The sequence below is a fragment of the Natator depressus genome, chromosome 19, assembly GCF_965152275.1.
Source record: "Natator depressus isolate rNatDep1 chromosome 19, rNatDep2.hap1, whole genome shotgun sequence".
NCBI classification, from domain to species: Eukaryota; Metazoa; Chordata; order Testudines; family Cheloniidae; genus Natator; species Natator depressus.
The window spans coordinates 6,015,662-6,041,620 of NC_134252.1; the positions used below are offsets into that span (position 1 = coordinate 6,015,662).

The following is a 25,959-nucleotide window of genomic DNA, read 5'->3' on the forward strand; positions in this document are numbered from 1 at the left end:
GGGGTGTAATTGTTGCAGAGCAAACATAAGTGGCCATAAGTGTACATAAGTGGCCAACACTCTGTCCCCTGGCCACTGATGGCCTGGCCCTTCCCCCCTGCAAGGTGAGAGCTAAAGGGTTGGAGAACAAAGGAATCCGGTGACCTCCTGGCCCGGGAAAGGGGCAAAGCCCAGAGGAGGAGGGGCTGGAGGGTGAGTCAGTTTGGGGCTGGCTGGGGACGAGGAGTGAAGTGCAGACGTGGTTGTCTGGCTCACTGCCCCCGCCCCCCCCCCCCCCGAAAATGGACCCGGCTGAGGGGTCCTGTTCTCTGCACCTACAAGCTCTGTTTTAGACCATGTTCCTGTCATCTAATAAACCCCTGTTTTACTGGCTGGCTGAGAGTCCCGTCTGACTGCGGAGTTGGGGGACAGGACCCTCTGGCTTCCCCAGGACCCCGCCTGGGCGGACTCGCTGTGGGAAGCGCACGGAGGGGCAGAGGAGGCTGAATGCTCCGAGGTCAGACCCAGGAAGGTGGCAGCCATGTGAGCTGTTTGCCCTGCAGACAGGCTGCTCCCAGAGAGGAGGAGACCTCACCAGGGTCCTGCCTGGCTTCGTAGGGAGCAGCTCCAGAGCATCGCCCGGGGACCCCGTGACAGGAGGGCAGGCCCCTGCTGGCAGGGAAGCCACAGCCCAGCTCAGGGTCACAGACAGGCCCGCAGCTGTGTGAGCGTCTGAGTGAGTGACGGGGCGGGGGGAATCCAGGGGACGTGCCTGCAGGGCCAGTCCCCCCAGCAGAGCAGGGGCAGCTGGCATCAGCACAGACACTGAGCCTTGCCAGAGACGTGCGCAGGCCGGGTGGGCAGGGAAAGCCCCTCGGCGCCCCCCAGGCCTAGAAACAATGGCCAGGGGCTCCCCGAGGCTCAGAGCACAAGGCCGCAGGGCTCTCCTCCCAGGCCAGGGGAAATCTGCAATCACGGCCCAGCGGCCACTCCAGATAGGCTGTGGAGCGACAGGATCCCTGCGGCGGGGGTGCCGTGCGCCGTGCTCTGCACATGGGCACCGCCGAGCAGGGGCGCTGCGTGAGGGGGCTGGGCAGGGACACGGGGCTGGTGCTTCGGCTGGCTCTCTGGAGGTGCAGGGATCGTCTGTCTAGGGGGGCGAACAGGGGGGTGACGGTCGCCAGCTTGGCCAGCCCCGGGGATCAGCCTGGCCACCCATCCCCAGCACCTACCACACACACGCGTGTTCCACCACTGCAAAGCCTCTCGCCCAGGCACAAGGACAGCATGTGGACGCGTGCGCACACCGAGGGAATCTACTGTACGCGGGGACAGCGCGCCCAGCCCCTGCCACCCCGCACACGCCGCAGTACGCGCACACACAACCCTATGTACCCCCAATCAGACACACAGCACTGCAGAGTTCATCCCACCACCCACGGCATTTCAAAGCGGGGATGCACCGGGGCGATAGTGGGGGCAGAGCGGGTTTAGCTGGGTGGCTGACGGTGGCAGGGCACTGGGGGGGGTTCGGGGAGGGGGGGGTTTGGCCCGCAGAGCTGAGGCTTTGTTGCGCTGGAGAGTTTTTTCTTGCTCTGTGTTTGGATCGAGGGCCCTGCCGGGCGTGTCAGCCCAGGTGAGCACTCACAGAGGCCCACGCGATCAGACGATGACGTGGTCACCTGCCACCTGGCCCCGGCTCCGTGCGGGGACTCGGGGAGCCCAGTGCAGATCCCCACCACGCAGGGCGAGGCACGGGTAAGGATGGGTCTCCCCAGCTGAGAGACGAGGCGCCCCATAGGCTACCAGACGCTGGAGAGAGGAGACGGCAACGAAAAGACTGAAAAGGGCTAACGGACATGCATGCCCCACTGCCAGGCCTGCACCAGCCTCTCCCCCCCAGGGCCCCGCACACAGCCCCTCCCCCTCAGCACCCTTCTCCCCCCAGGGCCCGTCACTCGCTACAGCCCCACAACGGAACCAAGCACATCTGGCTCTTCATTCTGTTTGCCCCTCTTCCCATTGCTGTGAATTCCATGCTGCCTGGGCCCCAGGCCACTGTTTACTTCCCCTCCCACCCAGATACCCCCCCGCCCCATGCCTGCCCCACTCGCCCCCACACGCACAAGCATTCCACGTCTCCCAGCACAATCGCGACAGCTGCTTCCTTCCCCAGGCCTTGGTGTTTGCGCCTGCTTCCTCCCCCCGACCCCGCCACCAGCCCAGGCAGGATCCGTCCCTGATCCGGATAAGCAGCGCCATGGCTGGTGGGAAAGGAGGGGAGTCAGGCCAGCTGACTGAAACGGGAGGAAAACAAGCCTCTCGGAGCACCCAAAAGGTTTACCGAGCTGGCATCTCCAATCTGTCCTGCTGCCACTCCCGCTGTCCAAAAGCAAGGCTCCTCTCGCCGTCACCCCACTGAGGAGATGGACAGCGTGCCCACCTCTAAACGGCGCACAGATACCACGCGACGCTGCCCACGGCAACAGCCGGGCATAGCGCCAGGCCGCAGCAACGGAGCCTCCTTCCCGTCGATTTGTTACAGGCTTTGAACGCAGCAGAGGGCTCTCTCAGCGCTTTGCAAATGCATGTGAGCCAAGTGCCCACAGCCCTGCGTGGGAGGGGTCCCGAGCGCCCTTTCACAGGTGGGGAAACTGAGGCACAGAGCTGGGCGTGACTCGCCCGAAGTCGCACAGGGAATTAGCATAGATCTGGGAATAGAATGCAGGACTCCTGGCTCCCAGATCCCTGCTATAACCACTTAACCATACTAGCCACTAGACTGCGCTCCCTCACCGAGCCAGGAAGAGAACCCAGGAGTCCTGCCTCCCTGCCCCCCCGCTGGAGCAGAGCGCCTGCCTTGAAAAGCACATGTCTGCACTGCCTTGGGCCGCCCACCTCCCCTGGGGCCACGGATTTCCCTTCCTTAATGTGAGCACAGGAACCAGAACCTGAAACCAGCCCTGGTCGTTAGCAGCCCAATGTCATTACCATCTGGCATCTCCAGTGCCCTTCTGTCTGGGTCTTGGTGCCATTTGGAACATCATCGGAGGGCACCTAGAGCTGGCCAGCCCCCCTGCTGGCAGCCAACGCTCAAGCGGGTTGCAAAGAACTCCCCCAGGCACGGGGAAGGGATGAGTCATCGCCACAGCCCCCCGCTGTCTGCAGGAATTCACAGGGGCTTCGTGAATGACTGGAGCTTCCCCACTCATCTCCCAGAGGGGAAACTTACCCTGGGATCTCCGCTCTGCATCTCCTGGAGGGCCCCAAAAGAGGTTGGGACATTCACAGCCCTTCCCCCCAAACTCAGCTTCCCCAGCCCAGAGGCAGGACCGAATCAGAGGCTGCCCGATGCTCGCCTGACGCAGAACCACCCCAGCCCATGCCATGGCAGAGCCCGATGCTGTTTTCCCCTTCCCCGTGAATTGTTTAGATAATGGCATACAGAGAACACTTATTAAGTCTGTGGATGATACCAAGCCGGGAGGGGTTGCAAGTCCTTTGGAGGATAGGATTAAAATTCAAAATGGTCTGAAGTAAATAGGATGAAATTCAATAAGGACAAAGCAAAGTACTCCACTCAGGAAGGAACAATCCGTTGCACACAAACAAAATGGGAAATGATGGCCTAGGAAGGAGTCCTGCGGAAAGGGATCTGGGGGGCCATTGTGGACCACAAGCTAAATATGAATCAACAGTGTAATACTGTTGCAAAAAAAGAGAACATCATTCTGGGATGTATTAGCAGGAGTGTTGTAAGACATGAGAAGTAATTCTTTTGCTCTACTCCACGCTGATTAGCCCTCAACTGGAGTATTGTGTCCAGTTCTGGGCGCCACATTTCAGGAAAGATGTGGACAAATGGGAGAAAGTCCAGAGAAGAGCAACACAAATGATTAAAGGTCTAGAAAACAGGACCTAGATTGAAGAAGATTGAAAAAATTGGGTTTGTTGAGTCTGGAGCAGAGAAGACCGAGGGGGGACATGAGAACAGTTTTCAAGTGCATAAAAGGTTGTTACAGGGAGGGAGGAGGGAGAAGAATTGTTCTCGTTAACCTCTGAGGATAGGACAAGAAGCAATGGGCTTAAATTGCAGCAAGGGTGGTTTAGGTTGGACATTAGGAAAAACTTCCCAACTGTCAGGGTGGTTAAGCACTGGAATAAATTGCCTAGGGAGGTTGTGGAATTTCCATCATTGGAGATTTTCAAGAGCAGGTTAGACAAACACCTGTCAGGGATGGTCTAGATAATTAGTCCTGCCGTGAGTGCAGGGGACTGGACTAGAGACCTCTCGAGGTCCCTTCCAGTCCTATGATTCTATGATCCAAGGGCACCGTACAGGATCCAGGGATCGCAGGGATGGTATAAATGGCCATGGGGAGAGGATCCTGATTGGCTGATTTAAGATCTAGTATAAGAGGCAGTGCCCTGGAGAATTGGGCACATAGTGCCAGCGCCAGGCTATCCCACTGCCCACACAACAGGCATCAACTCAGCGCTGGAGGGCCCAGCCGTCTCCTCTGCTGAGCTTGGTTAGCACCAGCCAGGCTGCTGGCATCTCTCACCAACCGGGGTCAGCTCTGAACTGGGAGGTTAACAGGCTTCATAGCCCCTAAACCACCCGGCATCTTCACCAGAGCCGCCTAGCCTAGGCTACAGCAGCAAGGCCCTGGGGGAAGGGAGGGAGCGAGCTGGGCGAGCGCTGAGAATCAGAGACCAAAGGCATGTCCCCCTGCTAAATACAGAACACAGGAGGCAGCATCTGCTTGGCAAAGGAACAAGCCAGGACCCGGGATGCAGTCACGTGGCACCCCTCCCTCCCCCCGGACCCAACAGGTACTGGGTCAGCAAGACAGTTCTGGGTCAGAACGTCCTCAGTGTCTGGGGCCACGGCGACGCAAGTCGCGCATGTGCACACCCCCACCCTGCACACACACACACACACACACACACACACACACTGCCCCTGCCTGCGAACGTGCTGCGTGCACACCCACGCCACCCACTCCCGTGCACACACCTGCATTCACACACACAGCCACGGAAGGACAGCAAAAAGCCCCCTCCCCACAGCCCTGGCTTTGCTCCAAATTGCTGCACACGACATAATCGCCGCAGCCTTTTAAACGTTCACAGGGCGCTATAAGGATGGTCGGCTTCAGCCAGGGTTTCACCGGCTCCATCAGACGCTCCCCGGGAGAATGCTCAGGAATTAATGCAACCCGCTGGCTGCGTCTCTCCAGCCCCCCTCGATCCCTTCCCCTGCCCTTCTGCAAAGATCACAGGCAACAGGTAATTTGGGGCGAGAAGCAAGTGAGCGAGTGCCCCCACCCCATTCAGCAACGTAACGAACCAGGGCAAGAGCCCTTTTAATTAACAGCTGACTCTGGCGCACGGATCAGGGAGGCCGTGACGAGCTTGTTATCCTGAGCTGCGCTTCACGAGCCGCCACAGCCGTGCAGGAGGAAACGGATACACACATCCCCCTCGCCATCCCAGCAACCTTGCTACTGCTAGGTCGTTGGTTCAAATCCGGCCCAGGGCAGCCGGGTTACTGGTGAGCGGCCCACGTGCAATGAATCTGCTAGGTCTCAGTCCCGTTCACACCACGGTTGGTGCGAATTCCCCGCCTTGATGGCCAAGGACTGGGTGAGCTAGAGAGACCTGAACTCCCAGCAGCGAGGCGCTCAGATACTGCAGTGACAGGCTCCCGGGGGAGTCGCAGGGAGCCAACAGGCTGTTCCCAGTGCCTGAGCCCTCTCCCCATGGGAGAGCAGGTAGGGGATTCCAACTCCTCTCGCTGGAGTGGAGGCAGGGGGGGAAACGTAGCCAGTATCCCTACCGGTCTCGGGGAGATAGCCACCGGTCTCGGGGAGATAGCCACACCGGGCTTTTGATAAGCTAGGGGGAGAACAGACCGAATGCTACGGACTCTCCTACTTCCCACCTCCTATCCCGAGTGAGCACAGCAGGGACTGACGCATCGGTGGCTTAACGCAGGAAACCTTCTACCAAAGGCATTGGGGCCAAGACAGCGTGGGGGGCTCTCCGGAGGCAGGAGGACACCTCATCAGAGCGGGAGTCTGCGAGTACACCGAGGCTCCTGCGGGCACCTGTTGTACATTAACGAGGAACCAACGGATCATTAAAAACATATTTCTTGGGAATGATCCTAGAGCTGCAGCTGCTTCGCCTCAAACGGGATTTTAATAACTCATTAATAAAATAACGGATGGCAGCTGCCTTATTAAATCAGGGCGGAAGCCTCGCTTTTAAGAGGGGCTTTGCATCTGCGACGTGAGCTGGGCTGACCTCAGAGCCGAAGGAGGCTGCAGCAGGAGCCCATGCGTGACCTGAGACACAGCCAGAGTAGTGGGGAGAACGCGAAAGGTGGGAGATTTGGGAGGGAGAGGATCTGTGTGGGGAGGTCGGGGCAAGGCTGGGTTGAAAGTCACACCGGTGAGAGGATGAAGGTTTGCTTTATTCATGCAAGCGCACCCAGAGCAGAGAACAGGGACCTTTTCCAGGGTCCGATCTCACAAGAACCACCAGCGTGAGCCCAACGTTGCGAAAGAGATGCCAGCTCTCTGGCGGCACGACACACCTGCCGGTAACGTGCAGCTGGAGACACTCGGGCTGCTGCAAGGGCGTCAGGGCAGGAACAGGGAAGCTAGCATGCTTGCTGAGGCATTGTGGTTGGCAGCGCCAAGGCCTCAAAGCTAGCCAGGGTCAAAGGAACTCTGGTGAGGCTGGAAACCGCTGCCAAGCACGGGGCCTGGAGCAGGGGATGCTGGAGTCCCCAGCTCGCGGGTAGATGGGAAGGGGCTGGATCTGACTGGAGGTGGGAGGAATATGCCCCGGAAGGTTGACTGGTTTAGCGAAGCTTTGCAGAAGGATGCGAGACTCGTGGCTTCACGGCAGAACTGGTGGGCAGGATGGGGAGCAAAAACAACACATGGTTTTGCAGAATCTGGGTAGCTGGGGACTCTTCCTGCAAGGTGCTGACCCCATCAGCGCCTGGTGATTTCAAAAGGAGAGGGGCCACACAGCACCACACAGGATAGGGCTGGGGAGCTGCAAAAACACTAGCAGGGAAGTCCAGATCTGGGTCCCAAGAGATCCAAGCCCCCCTAGAAGACAGGAAACAGACTTACTCGTTACGTGACCCTAGGGAACGCATCTATCAAGGTCCCGCCAGCAGCAGCCGCATGAATCCCAGAGGAGTTCTGCTTTGGAGGCCTGGACTGCGCCTTTCCCCGCCCATCCTTTGAATTCGGGAAAGGGGATCCTGGTCTCCATGGTACAATGCTTGGGGTCAGAGTGCTACCAAAGCTCTGGTAACTCACTCATGTCCGCAGACCTTCCTGCTGGGCAACAGCGTTACCACAGCTGGACACATGGGGAAACTGAAGCATGGACGGGCAACGTGACTCCCTCAAGGTCACAGCCAAGCTCAGTGGCAAGAGAACTCAAGAACCCCTTTGATACATATTGTCCGTGCACCCATCCAAACTCAACCCCAGCCCCCACCGTTTGAGACCTAAGCCCCAGCCAGCGACTGGAGGCTCACAGGTCTAAGTGAAATGAGCTAACGAGTGCGTGGCACAGAAATACTATTATGAATTATTTGCACTGCCGGAGCACGTCGCAGCGCTAGTCCCTGGCCAGGAGCATGGCAGTGCTAAGCTTTGTACAAACACAGCACACAGATGGTCCCTGCCTCAAAGAGACCAGACCCCCGGAGTCCTGACACACGGCACACGGCTCTAATGACCCCATAGTAACTTCTAGGGAGAGTCACAGAAACCACAGGTCCTGACCCGCAGCCCGAGATGCCAGCCACGAGATTGCACCGTCTTCCAGAGAGCAACAGAACCCAGCCGGCCTGACACCCAGCCTCCTACCCACACTCCTGCGGAGCCAGGGGTTCAGCCGGGCAAGACAGAGCCCCCATCCGCCCCGGCGCACATTCTCGTCTGCCTCCACGCAGCTCCGACTCCAACTTCGCCGCTGCGTTTTCCACAGGAACAAAACCCTTTTGTTTGCTGGCATCGTCCTCGCGCCAGCCAGGAGTGGGGGGGAAATCGGCGCCACCTCCAGGGACCAAATCAACTCCGTTCCCTCGCGTGCTCTCCGGAACCATTGCTGGGTGGGCAGATGCGAACCGGCCCTCGTCACCTCCTCCTCCCCACCCACCCGCCAGGCCTATTTCTTGGCCTCGCAGCCCGTTTGCCCAGGCCAGGCGTCCGCTAGCTCCTCCCTCCCAGCTGGACCCCGGGGGCAGTGCCCCTGGGGGGCAGGGACACAGTTGCAGTCAGTAACCCTTGCCTGGCCATTGGGATGGGAAAGACACCTCCCGCAGGGAGGAAACACTGGAATAAAAATTCCACGAGCTGCGTTGTAAGGGTCGGTCGCTGGTGCCAGCCATCCCAACGGAGGAGCGAACCCGTCCTGGGCTCCCCACCCTCGCCCAAGGGACCCCACTGAAGTGACCTCTGGTTCAGCCAGTGACTGGACCCCGCGCGCTGTCAGGGCGGTGGCGGTACCGGCTGCTGCAGGACGGGGCTTGTTCCTTGGCGCCGGGATTGTAACCGATCACTGGTGGCTGCGGGTCCCGGCGAGCGCACGGCTGAAGCCAGGACGTTCCACCGTGTCTTGGGGCGCGTGCTGCAGCGTGACGAGGGCCCCGTGACCCCTGCCTTGTAACAAGAGGACGCTGCATCACGCTACCCCTGCATGGCATCGTCCCCCCGGCTTCGCAAGGCCCTGCCGTGTAAGCGGCCGTGCCACGAGGCTGCTCCCCCACGCCGCGCTGCCAGAGGAGACTCACCATGGCGTGATGCTGGCGCCCCGGGAGAGGAGAAGGCCACGCCACACGATGCCACGCCCATCACAGATCATGCCTTTGCCCCACCAGGCAATGGCTGGGCAGGCCCCTGGTGGCTGGGGTTTTGGGCGAGAGCAGCTCAGGGATAGGCAGATCCCAGGCTGAGCCTTGGAGCCTCCTGTCCCCGGTCGTGCCGTAGGCAGAGGGAACCTCAATGAGAGAGCTGACGAGGCAGTGATGTAGCCAGCTCCTCGTCCGACAGGCAGGCCGGTGCTCGGCCCCGCGAGCGTGGGGAAAAGTGCTCCCTCGGGAGCATGATTCTCCAGCTTCCCAGCTCTTTGTTTTCATTAGTTCCAGCAGAGCGAGCCCTGGACGTTTATTCTTCCTGACAGCGCCGTATTGGCACTGCCAGCACCAATTCCCCAGGCCCCGCGCGAGGCCCAGGACTGGGGGGGGGGTCCCGGTGCAGGAGGCATTCACCAGGAGGGTCAGCAGCAGCTGGAGATCTACCAAGCGCCCCTCCCCAGGGGACCATGTGCACAAGTCCTGGCACTGTGCACACGCAGCTGCCTGGAGTGGGTAGGGGGGTCAGCAGGGGGCGCTCTCCTCTTCAAGTTAGTGCTGATCCAATACTCCAGAAGAGCAGTAGGGGGTGCTGTGCAGATGGAGGCATCATCCATCCGGGAAGCACGCCGAAGCTCTGGGCTCTGGTGTGGTTGTTGGAGGCCCTGTGGCTCCTCACGGAGCAGCACAAACGACTGCCCCCAGGCTGCATGCAAGAGGGGGTGGCTGCAGGCAGAACCCACAGGAAGGGAGACAGGCTGGGAGGACACACAGAAGGAGGCAGGAGCAGATATTAACTGAGCCACTAACCCAAACCTGGCCCATGCCCGACCTCTGCAAGGAGAAGACTGCAGCCTGGCTCCTCCTCCATGCCGCGTGGCCTGGCGTACCCCGGCCAAGGGCACGGCACAGAACAAACCAGCCGGGAACAAATTCCTCTCCCACATCTGGTGTCTCAGCTGGGAAAGCGGCACGAGACGCCCGCAGTGAGCCGGTGCCCCTCCTGCGCCAGCTGTGAGCCACTCTCCCGGCCCTCGCTGCCATCTGGCAGGACTAGAGACCGGCAGCAGGGCCGGGCTGACCGTGCCTTGGCCGCTGGGGCTGAGATGGGGACCTGGGGGAGATCACGCTGTCTGAGGCTCAGCCCAGACAAGGCAGAGATGGTCCAGGGAGGGAGGGGGCAGGTTGGTGGGGGGGGAGGGAAGAAGTGAGGCATTCAGGCAGGAGGGCTCCACGCTGGATTTTATTTCTCTGGAGACCCACGGTGGGCACCTTATAAATGGAAAAATAACCCAGCTCTTGAGCAAGGGCTTCTCGCTGGCTAGCGTCTCTCCTCGTTCAGCGGTTGTCAGCCCAAGCCCACACGTGACACTTGGCAAAGCAGACCAGCTTCGACTGCAGGGATTGAGAGACTGAGCCCAGTACAAACAACAGCCTGGGGTCAAGTCCCCGCCTCCAGAGCCGGGATTCGAACCCAGGTCTCCCAAATCCCAGGGGAGAGGCCCAGGCATTGGGCGAAAGGTTTTCAGGCAGAGCCTCCTCCTTAGCTTTGCGAATCAAGCCTGGAAAGTTTTTGTGTGGCAGACTCAAAAGGGTTCATTTCCATGGTCCTGAAACGTCTGCTTTTTTGTTTCAGCCACACCAGCTGGGTGACGGTGACACGAGTCGGTGAAAGGGTTCAGCCAAAACCAACGTGCATTTTGCAGTGCAAAAATAAAGAAATAAATAAAAGGTTTTGGCCCAAAAACCCTGTGCCCAGCTCTAGCGACGAGCACAGTGTAAGAGCCCACGCAGAACACACCACACCACACACAAAGCCGACCACCCTCACCCAACCACACATCCCCCCACACACTAGCCTAAGTACCCTTCTACAACCCCCCCCCGCACACCCATGGGCCCACACTCCTGTGTGTACTCCAACACATTCACCCAGTGCAACACAACGTGGACAGCCCGCTCTCTGTCTGCGGCCAACACGAGCCTGCAGGAAGCACTCTACCATTACTTTTGGAACATCAGTTCACAGCTGAGTTGGCCACAGTACTTTATTTAAAAGGCAGAATTTACTTTGACACCTTTTACGACTGGCAGCTCCCCCTGTTTTAGGAGGAGAAAGCTAATCCTTCCCAGCCCAGGCCGAATCAAAGCTCACAGAGTTCTCACTTGGAAGTACCAGTGAAGGAGAAGCCCATGGAGAGGCGCCAGCCTCATCTGCCAAATGCACAGCATCTACCCTCTGCACAAGGCATCCTGGGAACTTGAACCCACAGTCACTAGTATGAGGGGCAGGAAGGGCCATGCCCCCAGGCCACCCATGACTAAGGGCTTGATCACATGGGGAATCTTACTAGCATAGCTCTAGTGCAATGAACTATTCTGGAATATCTCCCCATGCGGACGCTCTACGCCAAAATTATTACAGTACAGCATAATTATTATACAGTAGTTACTTGTAACCCACTGATGGTGATCTCCAAGGAGAGGGGAGGAAAAATCCTTTTGCATTTGATCTCGCTCTGCAGTTGCCAACTCCTGCGATATCTGGCATGTTTCTTCAAGCCCCAGCTCCTGGAGCCCCGGGATCGCATCAGAATCTCAATTTGCATTTACAAAACAAAAGCAAACAAAAGTTTGAAATGTGTGTATTTCAAACTGAGTAACTCTTTGGGTACCTCCAGCCGACTGCACAGGCTGATGGGGAGACAGGTGGTCAGGAAGCTGGATTTAGATTGTCGACTCTTTGGGGCATTGTCCGTACCCATTTACCATATGTCCGTATAGTGGAGCTTTGAGGGACTGGCACGTTGCAGGGTCCTAGAGCCCGGGCAATGACACGCAATGACACAGCCCTGCAGCCTGAGCCCCGCAAGCCCAAGCCGGCTGGCATGGGCCAGCTGCGGGTGTCTAGTTGCTGTGTAGCCATACCCCGAGCCAGCTGCGGCCTCTAGGCAATACTCCAATGTCAATAACAACAGCAGGTAGGAGGGGCCTCAGCAGGATTTGCACATTTTTGCCCACACATGCACACCCACCCCTGCATGCCTCCCCCCCGCCCCCCAACGTACTAAGGAGAGTACAATTGCGGAAGGGGAGACCTCACTTTTGTGGGTGAAAGCTGCCCCTACAATTTAATTGGGTTGCAAAGTCCTGCGCTCGCATCTTCTGTCACCAAACAGAGGGTGCCAGTCGGGTGGCTGGAGATGCGATCCCTTGCATCTGCAATTCAACCCTCAAGATTCAACAGCCACCCCTCCTTCTCAAGCCCCCCCCCCGCACTTTCCCTTAAGCCGCTACCTCTCCGGACCAGCCATGAGCAGCAGGCAAGGGAGTGGGAGCCCAGCCCGGCCTGGCTGTGAAAGCGTCTGCTTTGCAGCGATAATGGGAAGCTCACTCACAGGGCGGAATGTGGGGCACCGGAGACTCATTTTCTGTTTACAGGTGTAAAGAATCCATTGAGGACCTGGGGCCCCCGGCAGGATGGCTGCCCATCCCCACTCCGTGGAGCGGCAGAGAGAAGCAAGTCAGACAGGGACACGCTATGCACTTTGCCGAGGCCTCCCCGGGCCTCAATACTGCATAGAAGCATTTCCACACCCTGGCGGGGCACAAGATGCAGCCTCCTCCCCTGGCCCCAAACGCCCCTTCCCACAATAATACAGCGTGAAGCAGCACAGAGCCACCCTCCGAAAGTACCCAGCAGCCACACTCCTGACCCTGCCTTGATACAGCCGCTGTCAGCCACTAAGTGCCTTGCACACTGTACCGGCTGCTGTACGCTTCACCCATCACGGAAATGCAGCGACCTCTGGGGTGGGACGTGGCAGCTCTAACAGCACACAGCAACGCTACCCAACCGTTCAGGACAGGAAGGGAGAGGAAAATGGTATCTCTTTGAAACCACGCTGGCCATTTTGACAACCAGGGTGTAGTTATCCAAACGGGCCATCGTGGTTAACGCCCCCTGCTCCTGCCAAATGCATCCCGGGCTCTTTAAATCATCTCATCATAACCTTGGTTTTCGGTCTCTCCCAAAACGACAGCGTGGTATCGCCGAACAATGGGCTGGGTCACCGGGGACAGCGATAACTCAGAGGAGAGCGCCCCCTGCTGACTCACCCACTCCCCTCCCCTGCAGCACAGCGCCCCCTAGCACCACACTGGGGCATGGTGCTTAAGAACTGACTCAGAGGAGAGGGCAAACCCTTGCCAAGCCACTCACGCCATCTTCGCTGCAGCTGGTTCTCCCTGATCTAAATCCTCCGAGACTGCTCAGCTTGTAACATCGGAGGAAACTGCAGCTGGGAGGTGGAACAGCAGCAGGTAAAGCACAGAGAAAGGTCAAAGATCAGAGAGCCCCGGCAGGGCAGCTGGACATCACCCCACCCAGGGAGACGATGCCCGATCCACACCCAGGGCCCTGGTAAGGAGCCTACAAGGCAGCAGGAGAAGCAGAGGATATCTGAAGCCCCAGGCTGCCCATTATTTCTGGGGTTTCCTTGGCAGCCCCGCAGCATGTACACAGTGACACTGGAGGGGTCACCAGCAGGTGCCCGAGCCATGGAGGGCACAACTGGAAGGGGGAGGGGAGCAGCAGCCAGGGCTGGATAATACGTGGCTGGAAGGGGGAGGGCTTTAGCAACCGATGCCGTGAACTGTAACGAGAGACTGTCCCATTAGTGGGGACGACAGGCCGCTGGGGAAATCAGCTCCACAGCGGCCTGGAGATCTGGCCAAGAGCCTTGGTAGGAGGGACCCGTGCACTGTAGGGAGGGAGGCCTGTCCCTTTAAGGCGTCCAAAATGAAGGGACAGCTAAAAGGCCACCCAAACCCCTTCCCCAGAGGAAACCGACCGGCAATCAACTTAGATGCTGCATGAACATTCCCAGTCACTTCCAAACGCTCTACATGGGCCAGAATCAGGCCAGGCGTAAGTGGACACAAGTCTGCTGACCTCCAGGAGCCAGACCCCCCTTGCTGGTGTAAATCAGGGGTAGCGCCAATCATTTCACTGCCGTTACACTGATTGACCCTAGCTGAGGATCCCCATCAGGCCATATGGGTAAAGAGCGCCTGCCCATTTGAGACTCTCTCTCCAGGCTGTGCGGCGTGCCATCTATTAACCCGGCCCAGCCTGCAGACTGACCAGAGCAGCAACGATCTGAAACTGCTGCCAACCTTCCTGACCTTCGACATCCCCGTAGCATGAAAATTGATGCTCTCTCTGTCCCCCCGATGGTGTGAGGCTGAGTGGCTCAGACGGCCACCAAACCTGGCTCCTTCCTGGAATCGGGAGGAATTCCCAAACACTGGTGGCTCCTCGCAGAAGTGCCGGCAAACTTGCTGGCTGCCTCGTGATCGCAATTCATGTCAGATCTTTCATTCTGCTTCTGTCCCTCTCGTTTCCCATTGCGCTACAGAGCCAGTTTAGGGTTTGGGGGGGGTGGGGTTAATTAAAAACCACATTTAAAAAGCCAAGAAAGCGATTGTGTAAAACTGGCTTCCTGGGGTTCCTGCTTTTATCCTTGTGCTCTGGCAATTTCAGAGCAAATCCGTGGCACACGGCTTGCAGATCAAAAAGGTGATTTTTTTTTTTGTTCATGTCGCAAACTCAGCCGGACGCCTGGATTCTTTCTACCGCCTAGGACGCCGCCACTGACAAAGCCTCGGCCATCAGAAGTCGGCTGCTCCTCCCTCGATGATGCGCAAAGCGAATGCCCAAAAACTGGGCTGGGAGCATTGCAGCACACACAGGAAGACCAGGTTGCCGGACCAGGGTTTATTAATTATTTGTATTCGCAAAAGATCTAGACATTCCAGCTGAGATCAAGGCCCCACGGTGCTGAATACAGAATATCCAACCCAGATAAGAGGTGTGGGCTCCTCACTGCTACCCCAGCCGCCTCTTTCAATCCTGGGTGCCAACAGTCGGTACTGAGGCACTGGGCCGGATTTACCAGCCGCACATTGCACTGAAGGTGCCGTGCAGGTCCAGCACTTCTGAAAGCCTGGCCATCGGCTTCAGGGCCTCCAGACAGCACCCGACTGCCACATGTCTGAAGCTCATGGGCCAGTGCAACCGGCAGCTAGCGCAGGACTTGACGGCACAGGGGAACATGTACGCTGGGGGGAAGGTTCTTGTTTGACATCGATGGGGCTGCCTGGGTGAAACGGATGGGCTGGATGTGGCCCCTTCAACGTCCCTTCGCCATGGGCGGTGTCCCTCCCGCGCCCAGCCTGCAGCCTCCGTTCTAGGGGGGCTACGTGGTTGAGGTTTGACCCAATACAACCTATCAGCAGCCTCATCTTCCGTTTGCGGATCTATCCCATGGAGATGGCAGGTCCCAGCAGGCAGTGCGCTGCTAGCCCGGCTGGCCAGAATCATGATCAACCATTAAAAGCCTCGCTTCTAATCCCCACCCTCCAGCTCTGCTACACGACCCCCGGCCTGTGTATCGTAAAGGACGGTGGTAAAGTGCCCGTTAAAACATTGTGCCCTTGTGCAGCACCCAGGATCTCGGCGGCTGCCCCTCTTTAAACCCATTTCATAGAAACCAAGGCACCCGGGACAGTGATTTGCCCAAGATCATGCCGCAGCTCAGTGGCAGAGCTGAGCGCAGGCCCCAGGAGCCCTGACGTGCCGTCCCCTCCACTAGACCATGAAAAGTTACTCGCCCAGACACAGGACATCCCACACAAAACGCAAGAGTCACCTCCACGCACACAAAGTCTCCCTTCGCCAGGGCAGTGCACTCGGCGGCTGGGCAGGCTGCACACAGGGTGGGTGCAGAGAAGGGGCTGCCCGCCACGTTGCGACAGGAGAGGCAGCTGTCGCAGGGCTTGGCAAAGGGACCTACCCGTCAGCTGGTGCAGAATTTGAACCTCCCGGCCGTGGCCCAATGCAGCGTCCGCCTCTGGAGTCTGCAGGCACCACCGAGCGACCGGCTGCGTTCGTCTCAATGAGGCGTTCGTGCCGGCCCGCCCCAGGCTCACCCCTGCAGGTCTAGGGCTCCACAAATCACAGCCCGGCAGGAGCTAAATACCCTCCCCCACTTCCAACCCCCTGCAAGCGCCAAGCACTGAGGGAGGAGCAGGAGGTTTGTCGGGGCATGGCTGGGCATGTCTCTCTCTCCCCTCAGCCCTGGGCGCTAGGGATGAAATTCAGCCCCACGCAGGGGGCAGCACCAGGGCTAGGCCCAAGGGACCTCGCCCTAGCAGGGCTTACGTGGGCAGTAAGAGGTGCATAGGCCTCATGCTGGCCCTGTGCCCGGGGTGAATCCTTTCCTCAGAGTCTGCGGCAAAGCCGCCAAGGCCCCTGCATGCTAAGGCCTCGGTGAGATGAGAAGCCGTCTGGGCCCTCTCCAGAAACACAGCAAGGATCACGGCACATATGGCCCGCAGCGGCCACCGCCATCCACCTCGTCAGCACTCAGCTCTGAGGAGAACTGGGTGGGTCGCCTCGGGGCCAGCAATTCAGGAGGGGGCTCTCTGCCCCGGAGAGTCCCTGCTGCTGACCCCAGTGCCCCACTACATTGCCAAGGGGCACTCGATGGCATGGAGCGGGACTTGTCATTGCCTTACGTCGGTACTACCAATGCCTCAGAGCAGTGCTGGAAAGACGCCGTACAGCTGGAGGCATTGTCTTCTGGATGAGACACAAACCAGGAGTCCTGACTACTCCGGGACGTTAAAGCTACCACTGCATTCCCCCCAAGCATCAGGGTGCCCCGGCCAAACTCCTAATTCTAGCTGTCTACGTTGTCCTTGCCGAAGCTCTGCATCATGCATGCCCCCTTCCCTAAAATCCTGGAGGGAAACGCAACCTTCCAAGGGATGAATTAGGAGGCAAGATGCCAAACTGGAATCTCAGCAGCAGGGTAAAAAGATCAGGGCATGCTTCTGTTACACACAAGTCTCTTGACTATCACACTCATATTGCACTTACATTGGTGTAAATCCAGAGTAACGCTACTAACATTGGCAGAGGTTCAGCAGCATAAACATAATCAGAATCTGGCCCATGATCTTTTAATTACATAGTATAATGATCTTCAGTGACATAGTATCTTACCTGCCAATGGAAGCCAAAGCTCTTTTCAGACTAAGGAATTTCATCACCTGCTCCTGAAATGCAGCCATCTCTGGGGTGGAACGCAACAGCTGTTTTATAGCCACACACATGGATGCTAACTGGGGTTTTAGGGATAGAAAGAGTCTATCCACCTGAAACTGCCTGGTGGTTTTAGGGAGGCACAATGTAATTACCTAGGAGGGTGAAAACCCCAACAGTGGCAAAAAGTGCCAGGGGATCTTTAACGACCACAAGTGGTCAGGCTGACCCTATAAATCTCATCTTTAAATAAAAATAAACCACAATTCTAGCAGCGTCACGCAGGGCTGACTCAGACAGAAGAATGCATCATCAAAATATCTGTCATGCAGGTGCATTAACTCTCCAGAGATCTCCTTCCAGGAGGAGAGAAACCCAGCCCTTCTGAAACCAGTTAAAGTCTCTGGGGTTCATCTCTCTTGAGGGAAGGTGTTAAATACCTGCCTCACACATGATTATTCCCAGCTGCAGCACGGGAAACACAGAAGACGGCTTCTTCCGGCTCAGCCTGCACAGAGGTTCCCTAACGCTTCCCAACAAGAGATGACGCCTTCGTTCCATGTAGGGGCAGTTGTGACTACAGAGGCCTCAGTCAGGATTCGTTATTCACAAAGTTTTTGGGGAAAAAAAATATAAAACATCCATAGGAAACCCGAAGTTAACCCAGCAGCAATTAACCTTCAGCTTGCTGGGATTCCCCCAACCCTAGGAACTCGGATCAGGCTGCGCATGGAGCCTCTGTGTTCATTTCGATTTTTCTGGACTAAGGCCGCATTCAGCACTCTGGGTGCTTCTGACAGTCTTTGAAAAAACACAGGTACAAACAAACAGACCCATCAAAATCAAATCACATCGATACAGAAAAGTTAATTAGCCTCCCACACCTCTAGGCTGCCCCACTGTCATTCCCCAGCACTCCTTATGGCACAAAGAGTTTGTCAAGGAGGAAGGTTCTGCAGTGTTTCCTGAAGACAGACAAATTTCCAATTCCCCCCGTCTCCTCCGGAGGTTCATTCCACGGCCGGATGCCCTGGAACGAGGACATTTTGTGCCCAGCTTTCATGCCCTTCATCCCGTGCTATAAACGTTTGCCCAAAGTGAAGACTAACAGAAATGCATCCAGGATGTTTTCCTTTAAAAAGGCCGGGGGAACAATTTAAGGAGACCCCACCAATGTGAAAGTCTGGAAACTGTGTGTGTCTCCTCTTGTTACCAGTGACTCCAGAGAGAGGGGAGAAACTGGGTAGAGCAAATCTCTCTCCAGGTTGTTTACTTGTGCACCGGACAAGTCAGATTCACTGCACAGGCCCCACGTCTGCAAACACATACGTAACTTTACATGAGCGAGTTGCCCCAATGAGCTCAAGGACACAACTAGTGCTACAGGCCCGCATATTGACACCCTTTGTCCGACCAAAGTCAACGGGACCATTTGAGTAAAACGCTACTTATGGTATCAGAAACTCCCCTATTTGCAGGATCAGGGTCAGAGTCAGCTAGAAAGGGAGACCTGGATAACTAAAAAGGCCCATATAAACATCTCCACAGGGAGCAGAAAAACCCTTATAATAAAAATTAAGGATTTAAAAAAAAAAAAAATCGGGACAGACTGTACCCAACAGGTTGAGTCAGACACTGGGGTTTTTTTCTCTCCCAAACTGACTCATCTAAAAAAAATCCCAACACTTATTTCGACAGTGACCCTTGAAAGCAGACATTGTCTTGCAGCGACTGCAATCCAAACACCGTATAATTATTAATAATAATGATTTTATACTGCGGGAGTGCCTAGGACCGAGTCACGGACCAGGTCCCCTTTGTACTAGGTGCAGAGCAAACACAGAACGCAAAGATGGCCTCTGCCCCAAAGACTGACAGCCCCAAGGACTCAGCCGAGGCCTTTCCAAAGAGTTCGGTGGGAGATGTATTGGATCCTATAGGGAGCAGAGGGGACCCTGAAAGTGAAAGGGACCTGCAACAAGAAGTGCGACTCCCTGGGTGCTTGGAAAGCACCTGGCACCCTCGTCCTGGCTGTCCAAAGGTAACAGGAGGAGAACAAAGCTGTTCCCTCTGGCCCATACATACCGGCCTTCCCTACAGGGCTGCGTTTCCAAACCCCTGATTTCCCCTCCCTCCAGCACAATTTTAAAAAACCCCTTGTCACGGAGTGTGGGGGAGTCCAGGCCCTGCACCCCTCTTCCTGGGATTCACTGAGACTCTCAGCCAGCCAGTAAAACAGAAGGTTTATTGGACAACAGGAACACAGTCCAAAACAGAGCTTGTGGGGACACCCAGGACCCCTCAGTCAAGTCCTTCTGGGGGAGCAGGGAGCTTAGACCCCAGCCCTGGGGTTCCCTGCATTCCTCCACCCAGCCCCCAACTGAAAACTAACCCCCCCCCCCCCCCAGCAGGTTCCCTTCTGCAGCATCTGTCCACATTCCTGGGCAGAGGTGTTACCTCCCCCTCCCTCTCCTGGTTCAGGTTACAGGCTCTCAGGTCTCCCATCCCCAGGGCACATTCCCAGCTCAACACTCCCCCCTCCCTGCTGCGTCACATCGTCACACCCCTGCCCGAGTGTGTGACTACCACAGACGGACCTAACAACTCTCTGCTGCTGGCATCAGACCAACAATCGGAAAGAGCCTCTGTATGACGTAATTACTGCTCCTGGCCCTGGTGAACCAAATCCATCTCTGGTGTGACTCCATTGAAACCACCGGCAAACCTGGCCTGGTGTCTCCAATTCTCATAGCCTGAAGCCATCCCCTGATCTGCAACATCCCTCCTGGGGAGAGTGTGTGTGAGTGCACATGGTAGGGAACAACACCTGCTGTGGGGGTTCCAGCAGGAACCGTAGGCTCTCCATGGTGCCTGGAGACAAGCGCATGCTTCCCCTCTCTCTCTCTTTTTCATCCCTTCCTCTCTCACTCCCCCACTCCCTCTGGCTTCCCAGGCACGCTGCCACCACCCTTCCTGAGCAATGCATCCCGGCAGCGAAGCCAAGCGGTAATTAATGGCGCTGTTTTGCCAATCACTGGATCAGACTCGCTACCACTGGCAAGCACAGGGCCTTTTTATTTATTTTACTTAACGGCTGTTGGTAAAACTCCACTCCGAGCGCGAGGCCGGGAGCCGGAGCGACAAAATCCCCTCCAGGCTTAAGGACTACTCTCTGCCAGAGAACACTCCGTTCATCCCTGCCTCCCGCCCGGTGCAATTTACAGGTGGGGGGCAGGGGGTCCATCTAACCAAGAGTCCGTAGCAGGGATACAGGCTAGCAGGAACTGTATAAAGTGGCTATTCTCTTTGCTATGCAGGAGCCTGATAACCTCTCTCTTTCTGTGTCTCCAAAACACCCCTCCCTTGGTTATCTTCCCAGCCTTCTTCGTCACTACAGGAGCTCAGGCCAAGGCACTGAGGAATTGATCCAAAGCCCACAGAAGCTGATGGAAAGATTCCCGTTGACTGTAGGCCCTGGAACAGCGGAACCTGCTCGCTGCATCAGTCATTCCCAAGCTACTTTGCTAACCCTAACCCCAACCATGCCTGGAGCTGACCAACACCCAAGCTGAGCTGCAGAAGAGAAAAGAGCCCACAGCACCCCTCGGATTGGATATTTTGTAGACGGCTCCGTGTTCCACATCCCAGTTTGGTCACAGCACTGGCCAAAAGCCCCTCTGATGAACTATTCGGTGGCCTGCACGAAACAAGCTACACCCAGCTGCTCGGTCAAGTTCTGACAGGACATCAAGAAAGCAGAAGGGGACAAAGGGACAAGATGGTAAGGCTCTGGCTCTGCCCATAGGCTGCTGAGTAACCGTGGGCAAGCCACTTTGTCGCTCTGTGCCTCAGTTTCCCCACCTGTAAAATGGGCGTAATGATGGGACTGACATCCTTTGTAAAGTGCTACTGATCCTAATCACTCTGTAAGAGGTAGGTGTTATTACTATTAATAAGCTGACAGCTCAGATGCAGTCCTGTTCCCATTAGATGTCTGTCTGGCGGCTGATATGAAATGGGTTTGCTAGGCCTCAGTCCACATTCCCCATGACGAGGTGTCTGCATCAGAAAAAACACCACCACAGAAGGCCAAGGGCCAAACGGGATCCGAAGGCTGCACCATCCTCCCACCCTGAATGGGGTCCCCCGCAGGGAGGAGTTGGGGAGGAGGGCCAGGGTTGCAGAAGCTCCTCACTACTTTTAGGAATTAACCCCTAAAACCATCAGTTGGGCAGAGGGGGAGAGACACCATCCAGGACTAACACCCCCCCCCAGGTCCTCTGTGATCATTCTCATCACCCCAAAATCGCACCATCAAGGTCATGCCTCACCAGGGGCTCGAAACCCTCATTTTCTTTGCAGGATTCTCCTGGGGCCAGATGCCAAGGCAATGGGCACGTGCCCACTGCATACACAGGTGGATGCTGAGAAGAAGCCACACGAAACCCACCCATCTTGTCAGCCCCCGGCTCATGCCCAGCTCAGGGAAACGAGCACACGCACACATCTTAGGACAACACCCCACTGGGCCGTGAGGGGAGACAAATCACAGAGCCAGAGGTCTGCCGCCGCCAGCCTCCAGTCAAACCCGCCCAAGCCACTCACAGCTGCCCTTCTGGGACAAGGGCAGGAAAGCCAGCCAGCTAAGTCCCTGGTGGCTCAGGTATCCCCACACAGCAGGGTTACGAACCACATTCATAATCCGGGCCGCACGCTCCGTCGCATCGCACGGGCTTCTGTGAGCGTCACAGCGCTGGGCGCGGAAGCCACGCTCCATGCGACCACATCGGGGGATGCTGCCTGCCAGGCTGGATTCTGGCTGCGCTTCATGTCCACCCCACTCCTCCGGATCTCCGCACCCCCCATCCCCATCAATTCCGGATGCACAGATGGCGCATTTCTGCCAAGATGTTGCTACAGTCAAGGGGGGGGAGGGTTGGTTTAAAATATTCACACTTCCACCCCGAACCTTTCACCGATGGGGTTTCAGCCTCCCATGCCCTGCCACTGCTTAGCCGGGCTGCACGATCCACAGGGCAGAGCATAATTAATTCCACATCCCCTTATCGGTGCAGAGTGAAATGATCTACTAAGAAGCACCAGACAGGAGTCCGAAGATGTGAGTAACGATCTGCCTTTGCCTATGGCAGCGCCCCCCTTCGGGCAGAATTCCCCCTCCCCACCCCACGTGGAGGGGACGTCCTCTCCAAGAGCAACAGCGAGGTGCACAAGTGTCCTTTCCCTGACTGCACAATTACACTGCACGTCCCAAGACACGTCAGTGACTCCAGTGAGCTCGCAGAGGGCTGGGAAGCGCTGGCGCAGAGAGCATTCAAATCTGACCTAGAAAACCAAAGGGTCACTCAGGCAAGACGTTAGTAAGCGTCCCTGCCGCAAAGCGAGCGGGAGCAGCGAGCTGTCACGGTCCTTGCCCTCTGACCACAGGCATGGTTCGGGCTGGAAGGAATACAACCATCTGACGCTGCAACAAGTTACTGTCTTTAAACCAAACCGTGATCGATCTGCGCACAGGTCCAACTGCTCTCTGCTCCCAGCCGCTCCTGGAAAGAGAACTCCCTCTCCGCTACCCATCCCTGCCCCCTCTTTACACTGCTCACACAAATCCAACACACACGTATGCACGGACACACACACCATGCATGCACGCGTGGCAATATGCCTGCATACACACCTGACAACATGCCCACACACCTGACAACATGCCCACAGACCCACTATCACACATGCCCATGGTGCCCAGAGAAACGGATCCAGCCTTACACACCCAGTGCTCACAAACCCAGGAATGCACCCCCACAACACATGTACCAGCCAGATCTAGCCAGGCACTCGCACCCTGATGTTAGTGCAAAGGGACCCAAGCACACCTGCCACATCCAATAGAAAGGCTGTATGCCCATTCTACAATACACACACTCAGATACACCTACACGCTGGTGCTAGGACAGACCCTGCAAAGCACACTTACACACTACAGCAGTGCAAACAGCCCCAGCAACGCACCTACCTGCCAATGCCTACGCACCCAGTACCATAAGTGCACGAGAGCAGAATCCACAAATCCAACCTACCGGCTTCAAAAGACACAGACCCCGCATGGCAAAGCCATTACCTGCCAACAGAGAAGGAGTTGCACGCGCTAATTCAGCCCTGGCTGGAATCGAGTGCATCTCAAGGAGCGTTTCAACCCCTACATCAGGGCTGACCTTGTCCCATCTTGTGCCAGCACATTGAGAGCAATTCCAGCACACTTTCAGCCTCACTCCAACTCACGTCTACACACATTCAGTGGGACATGGGTGCCACACACCAAAGCACGCCGCACCAACGCACACCTTTCCCCCACCGCCCCCGCCGTACAAGCACGAGCATCCAGGGCACTCCCGATCCAAGCTGTGTCAAAACCCCGACCTCTCTTATTCTGGCTGACGTGCCACGGATTGTTCATCTGGATCGGGAGCCTTTACACCCACACACACACACCCCACACCCACACTCCCATGTGTCTTGCTTTCAAAACAGAAATGCATCCTATTGATACATGTAACGAGAGCCCTTCCAGATGGGCAAGTCTGGGCAGCAAGAAAAATAATAAATACCCACGCAGAGCTGAGGGTGCCATCTCTCGGGGCGCCCCTAGCAGGAGCCAGAGAACCCTTTTCGCAAGAAAATTCGCCCAACGCCTTTCCACGGTAGTTTTTTTTTTTTTTAGCTGTAGAGAATTGAGAGTCGATTTAACCGACAGAGCCTGGGAAGCTCAGGAGTCCCTCTCTCCGCCTCTCTATTTCCCATCTTCTTGAAAGTCGGCCCCCGATCGGAAACCTAAAACCCCCCACGTGCAAAGAGATGGTCAAGCATCTCCCCAGCTTCCTCGGAGGAGGAGGAGGAGGCCGGTGTGTCGCTTCCAGCCCCCACGGGGGAGCCAACTCCACTCCTGTGGCCGCTCAATCCAATTCAAACTTCCCCACCTCACTAGGCAGCCATCGGCCCTCCGTGGAAAGGGGGTGGGCGGGGGGGGAGGATACTGTCGCTGAGCCCCATAAGCAAGAATCCTGCCTGGTCTCCCGGCCCCACCGGCGTTTCCAACCTTCGCTGAAGGAAATCACAGCCCGGCCGAACACGCAGACTATGAAGATGCGTCCTCAAAATGCCACCCCGGGGCAGGTCTCCGCGTGCTTCGCCACGCCGATTCCCCTCCCGCTGCGTTTGCACGAAGAGATCGATCCCCCCCCCGCCCCCCACAAGTCATTACAAATAAAAAGCAGTCTTGTGTTTTCGCACTGCATGAAACCCGGGGCGGGGGGCAGGGGAAGGGGAAGGTGGCTTGCTGCTGCAAAGCGGACGGGGAAGCAAAGACCTGAGCACGGATGCATCCCTCCGGTCCACGGGAAACGCAGCAGAGACAGCGAGGAAGACGAGCCGAGCCCGTTGCAAGCTTCGCCTTCCCAGACAAGCGGGGGGGGGGCACACCAGGGGAGCATGTAGTACCCGCAGCCCCCTCCTCTAAACCGATCGGCCCGCCCTGCCACGAAGCAGAGCTGCCCACGGGCCACGCTGCAGTTTGGTGTTTGTAACCGGCACAGGACCCATCAACCCAACTCGGGCCAGGGCGCGGGGGGCTTTTGGAAGTAAACTTGGGGGCGCCCGCTCTCTGCATCCCAGCGAGTCCTTCCCCCCGCCCCCCCGCGCCCGGGGAAGGGCCGGAGGGGAGGGGGGGGTTAATTCCGCAATAAATTACAGCAGCCTCTAATTGCCATCATTTTCCCAGTTGAGTAGTAGGCGTGATGGCGGACGCCTGCTGTCTGGGGGGGTGGGGTTTTTTTTTGGGGGGGGGGGAGGCGCACAGTTTGGTGGCATGCCACCGAGCATTAACCCTTCGCCGCCCGCTGCCCCGCTTTCTGGGGGCCCCGCTCACCTGGTCTCTGCTAGCAGTAGTTTAAGCCCTTGCAAGACGAGGGGCCCGAGCCGCTGAAGTTTGCCATCCCTGAGAGCCAGCCCGTGCCTGCAAAACGGGGGCGGGGGGAGGGAAGGGGGGGAAGGTCCCTGTTTAGGAGGGCTCCGTGCGCTGCAGCTGCTCGCTCCGATCTTCGCCCCCCCCCGCAGTGTGAAATGAGGGGGGGCCCCCGCAATTAGCAAAAACAAAACAGCAAACCCCTTCTCCGGACAGGGGTCCCCCTTCTTCTCCGGACAGGGGGGTGTCCCCCCCCCCCACTCCTCGCCGCAACTACTGCCCGCGCCTCCCCGCCACCCCGAAGGCTCCCCGCGGCAGGAGGCGGCGCCCGCAGCCGGCGCCCAGAGCCCGCCCGCGGCGGGGTCGCATCCTCAGGGGCGGGCAGGCTCCGGGTCCCGGCCCGGCTGCGCCCCTGGCCCCGGCTCCCTGCGGCAGGGCTGGGTCGGCGCGCGGGCACGGGCGGCCTCGGCAGCTCGCGCCGGGCCAGGGGCTGGGGAGCTTGCGCGGAACAGAAAAAAAAACCCGGGCGGGGGGGGGGGGGCGAGTCCCAGGCTTTAAGGAGGCCCCGGGCAGCTCACGGCAGAGCCGGGGGGGGGGGGGGGGGGGCGAAGCTGGGCGCAGCGGGGAGATGCCTGCGCCTGGCTGGGGCCGCTTGGCTCGCTCTGCTCCGCCCCTTCCCCTGCTCCCGGGCTGCTCCCTGCCCGGCCGAGGGAGCAGCGGGATTTAAGGTGACCCTGGCATGTTGGCTGCAGGGGGGCGAGGGAGGAGGAGGAGGAGGAGGAGGAGGAGGAGGAGGAGGGGGGGGGTCCTTTCCCCGTCCCTCCCCAGCCTGGTCCCTGACAGGTTCTGCCCCTAGATAGGCCTAGCTGTGGGGGGGGGGGGTGCACGGGCGCCCCCCGTGTTGCGGGAGCCGCGGGGGTGCGCCCAGGGGTGGGGGCTTAGCCAGAGGTGCGCAGCGCACAGGTGGGCGGCGGTACCTGCGCAAAAGTGGGCACGCAGCTGCGCCTG

The 25,959-nt window shown here is 57.8% G+C and overlaps 1 protein-coding gene across 8 annotated transcripts in view; it reads right to left on the reverse strand.

The window, feature by feature from the left end:
- The window catches only part of ADGRB2 (adhesion G protein-coupled receptor B2), a 112,314-nt gene extending 87,248 nt beyond the window's left edge, over nucleotides 1-25,066 (reverse strand). For 5 of the 8 annotated variants that reach the window (XM_074934508.1, XM_074934513.1, XM_074934512.1 and 2 more), the window contains exon 1: nucleotides 24,916-25,064. Coding sequence is in view for 1 of the 8 variants with exons in the window: in XM_074934515.1 (XP_074790616.1) it covers nucleotides 23,113-23,170 (58 nt within the window). In the remaining 7 variants the exon portion in view is untranslated. Of the gene's footprint in view, nucleotides 1-23,112; nucleotides 23,186-24,357; nucleotides 24,462-24,915 lie in introns of those variants that run through there. The other 3 variants (XM_074934510.1, XM_074934509.1, XM_074934515.1) reach the window with 3 other exon arrangements.
- Nucleotides 25,067-25,959: the final 893 nt, after the last annotated feature.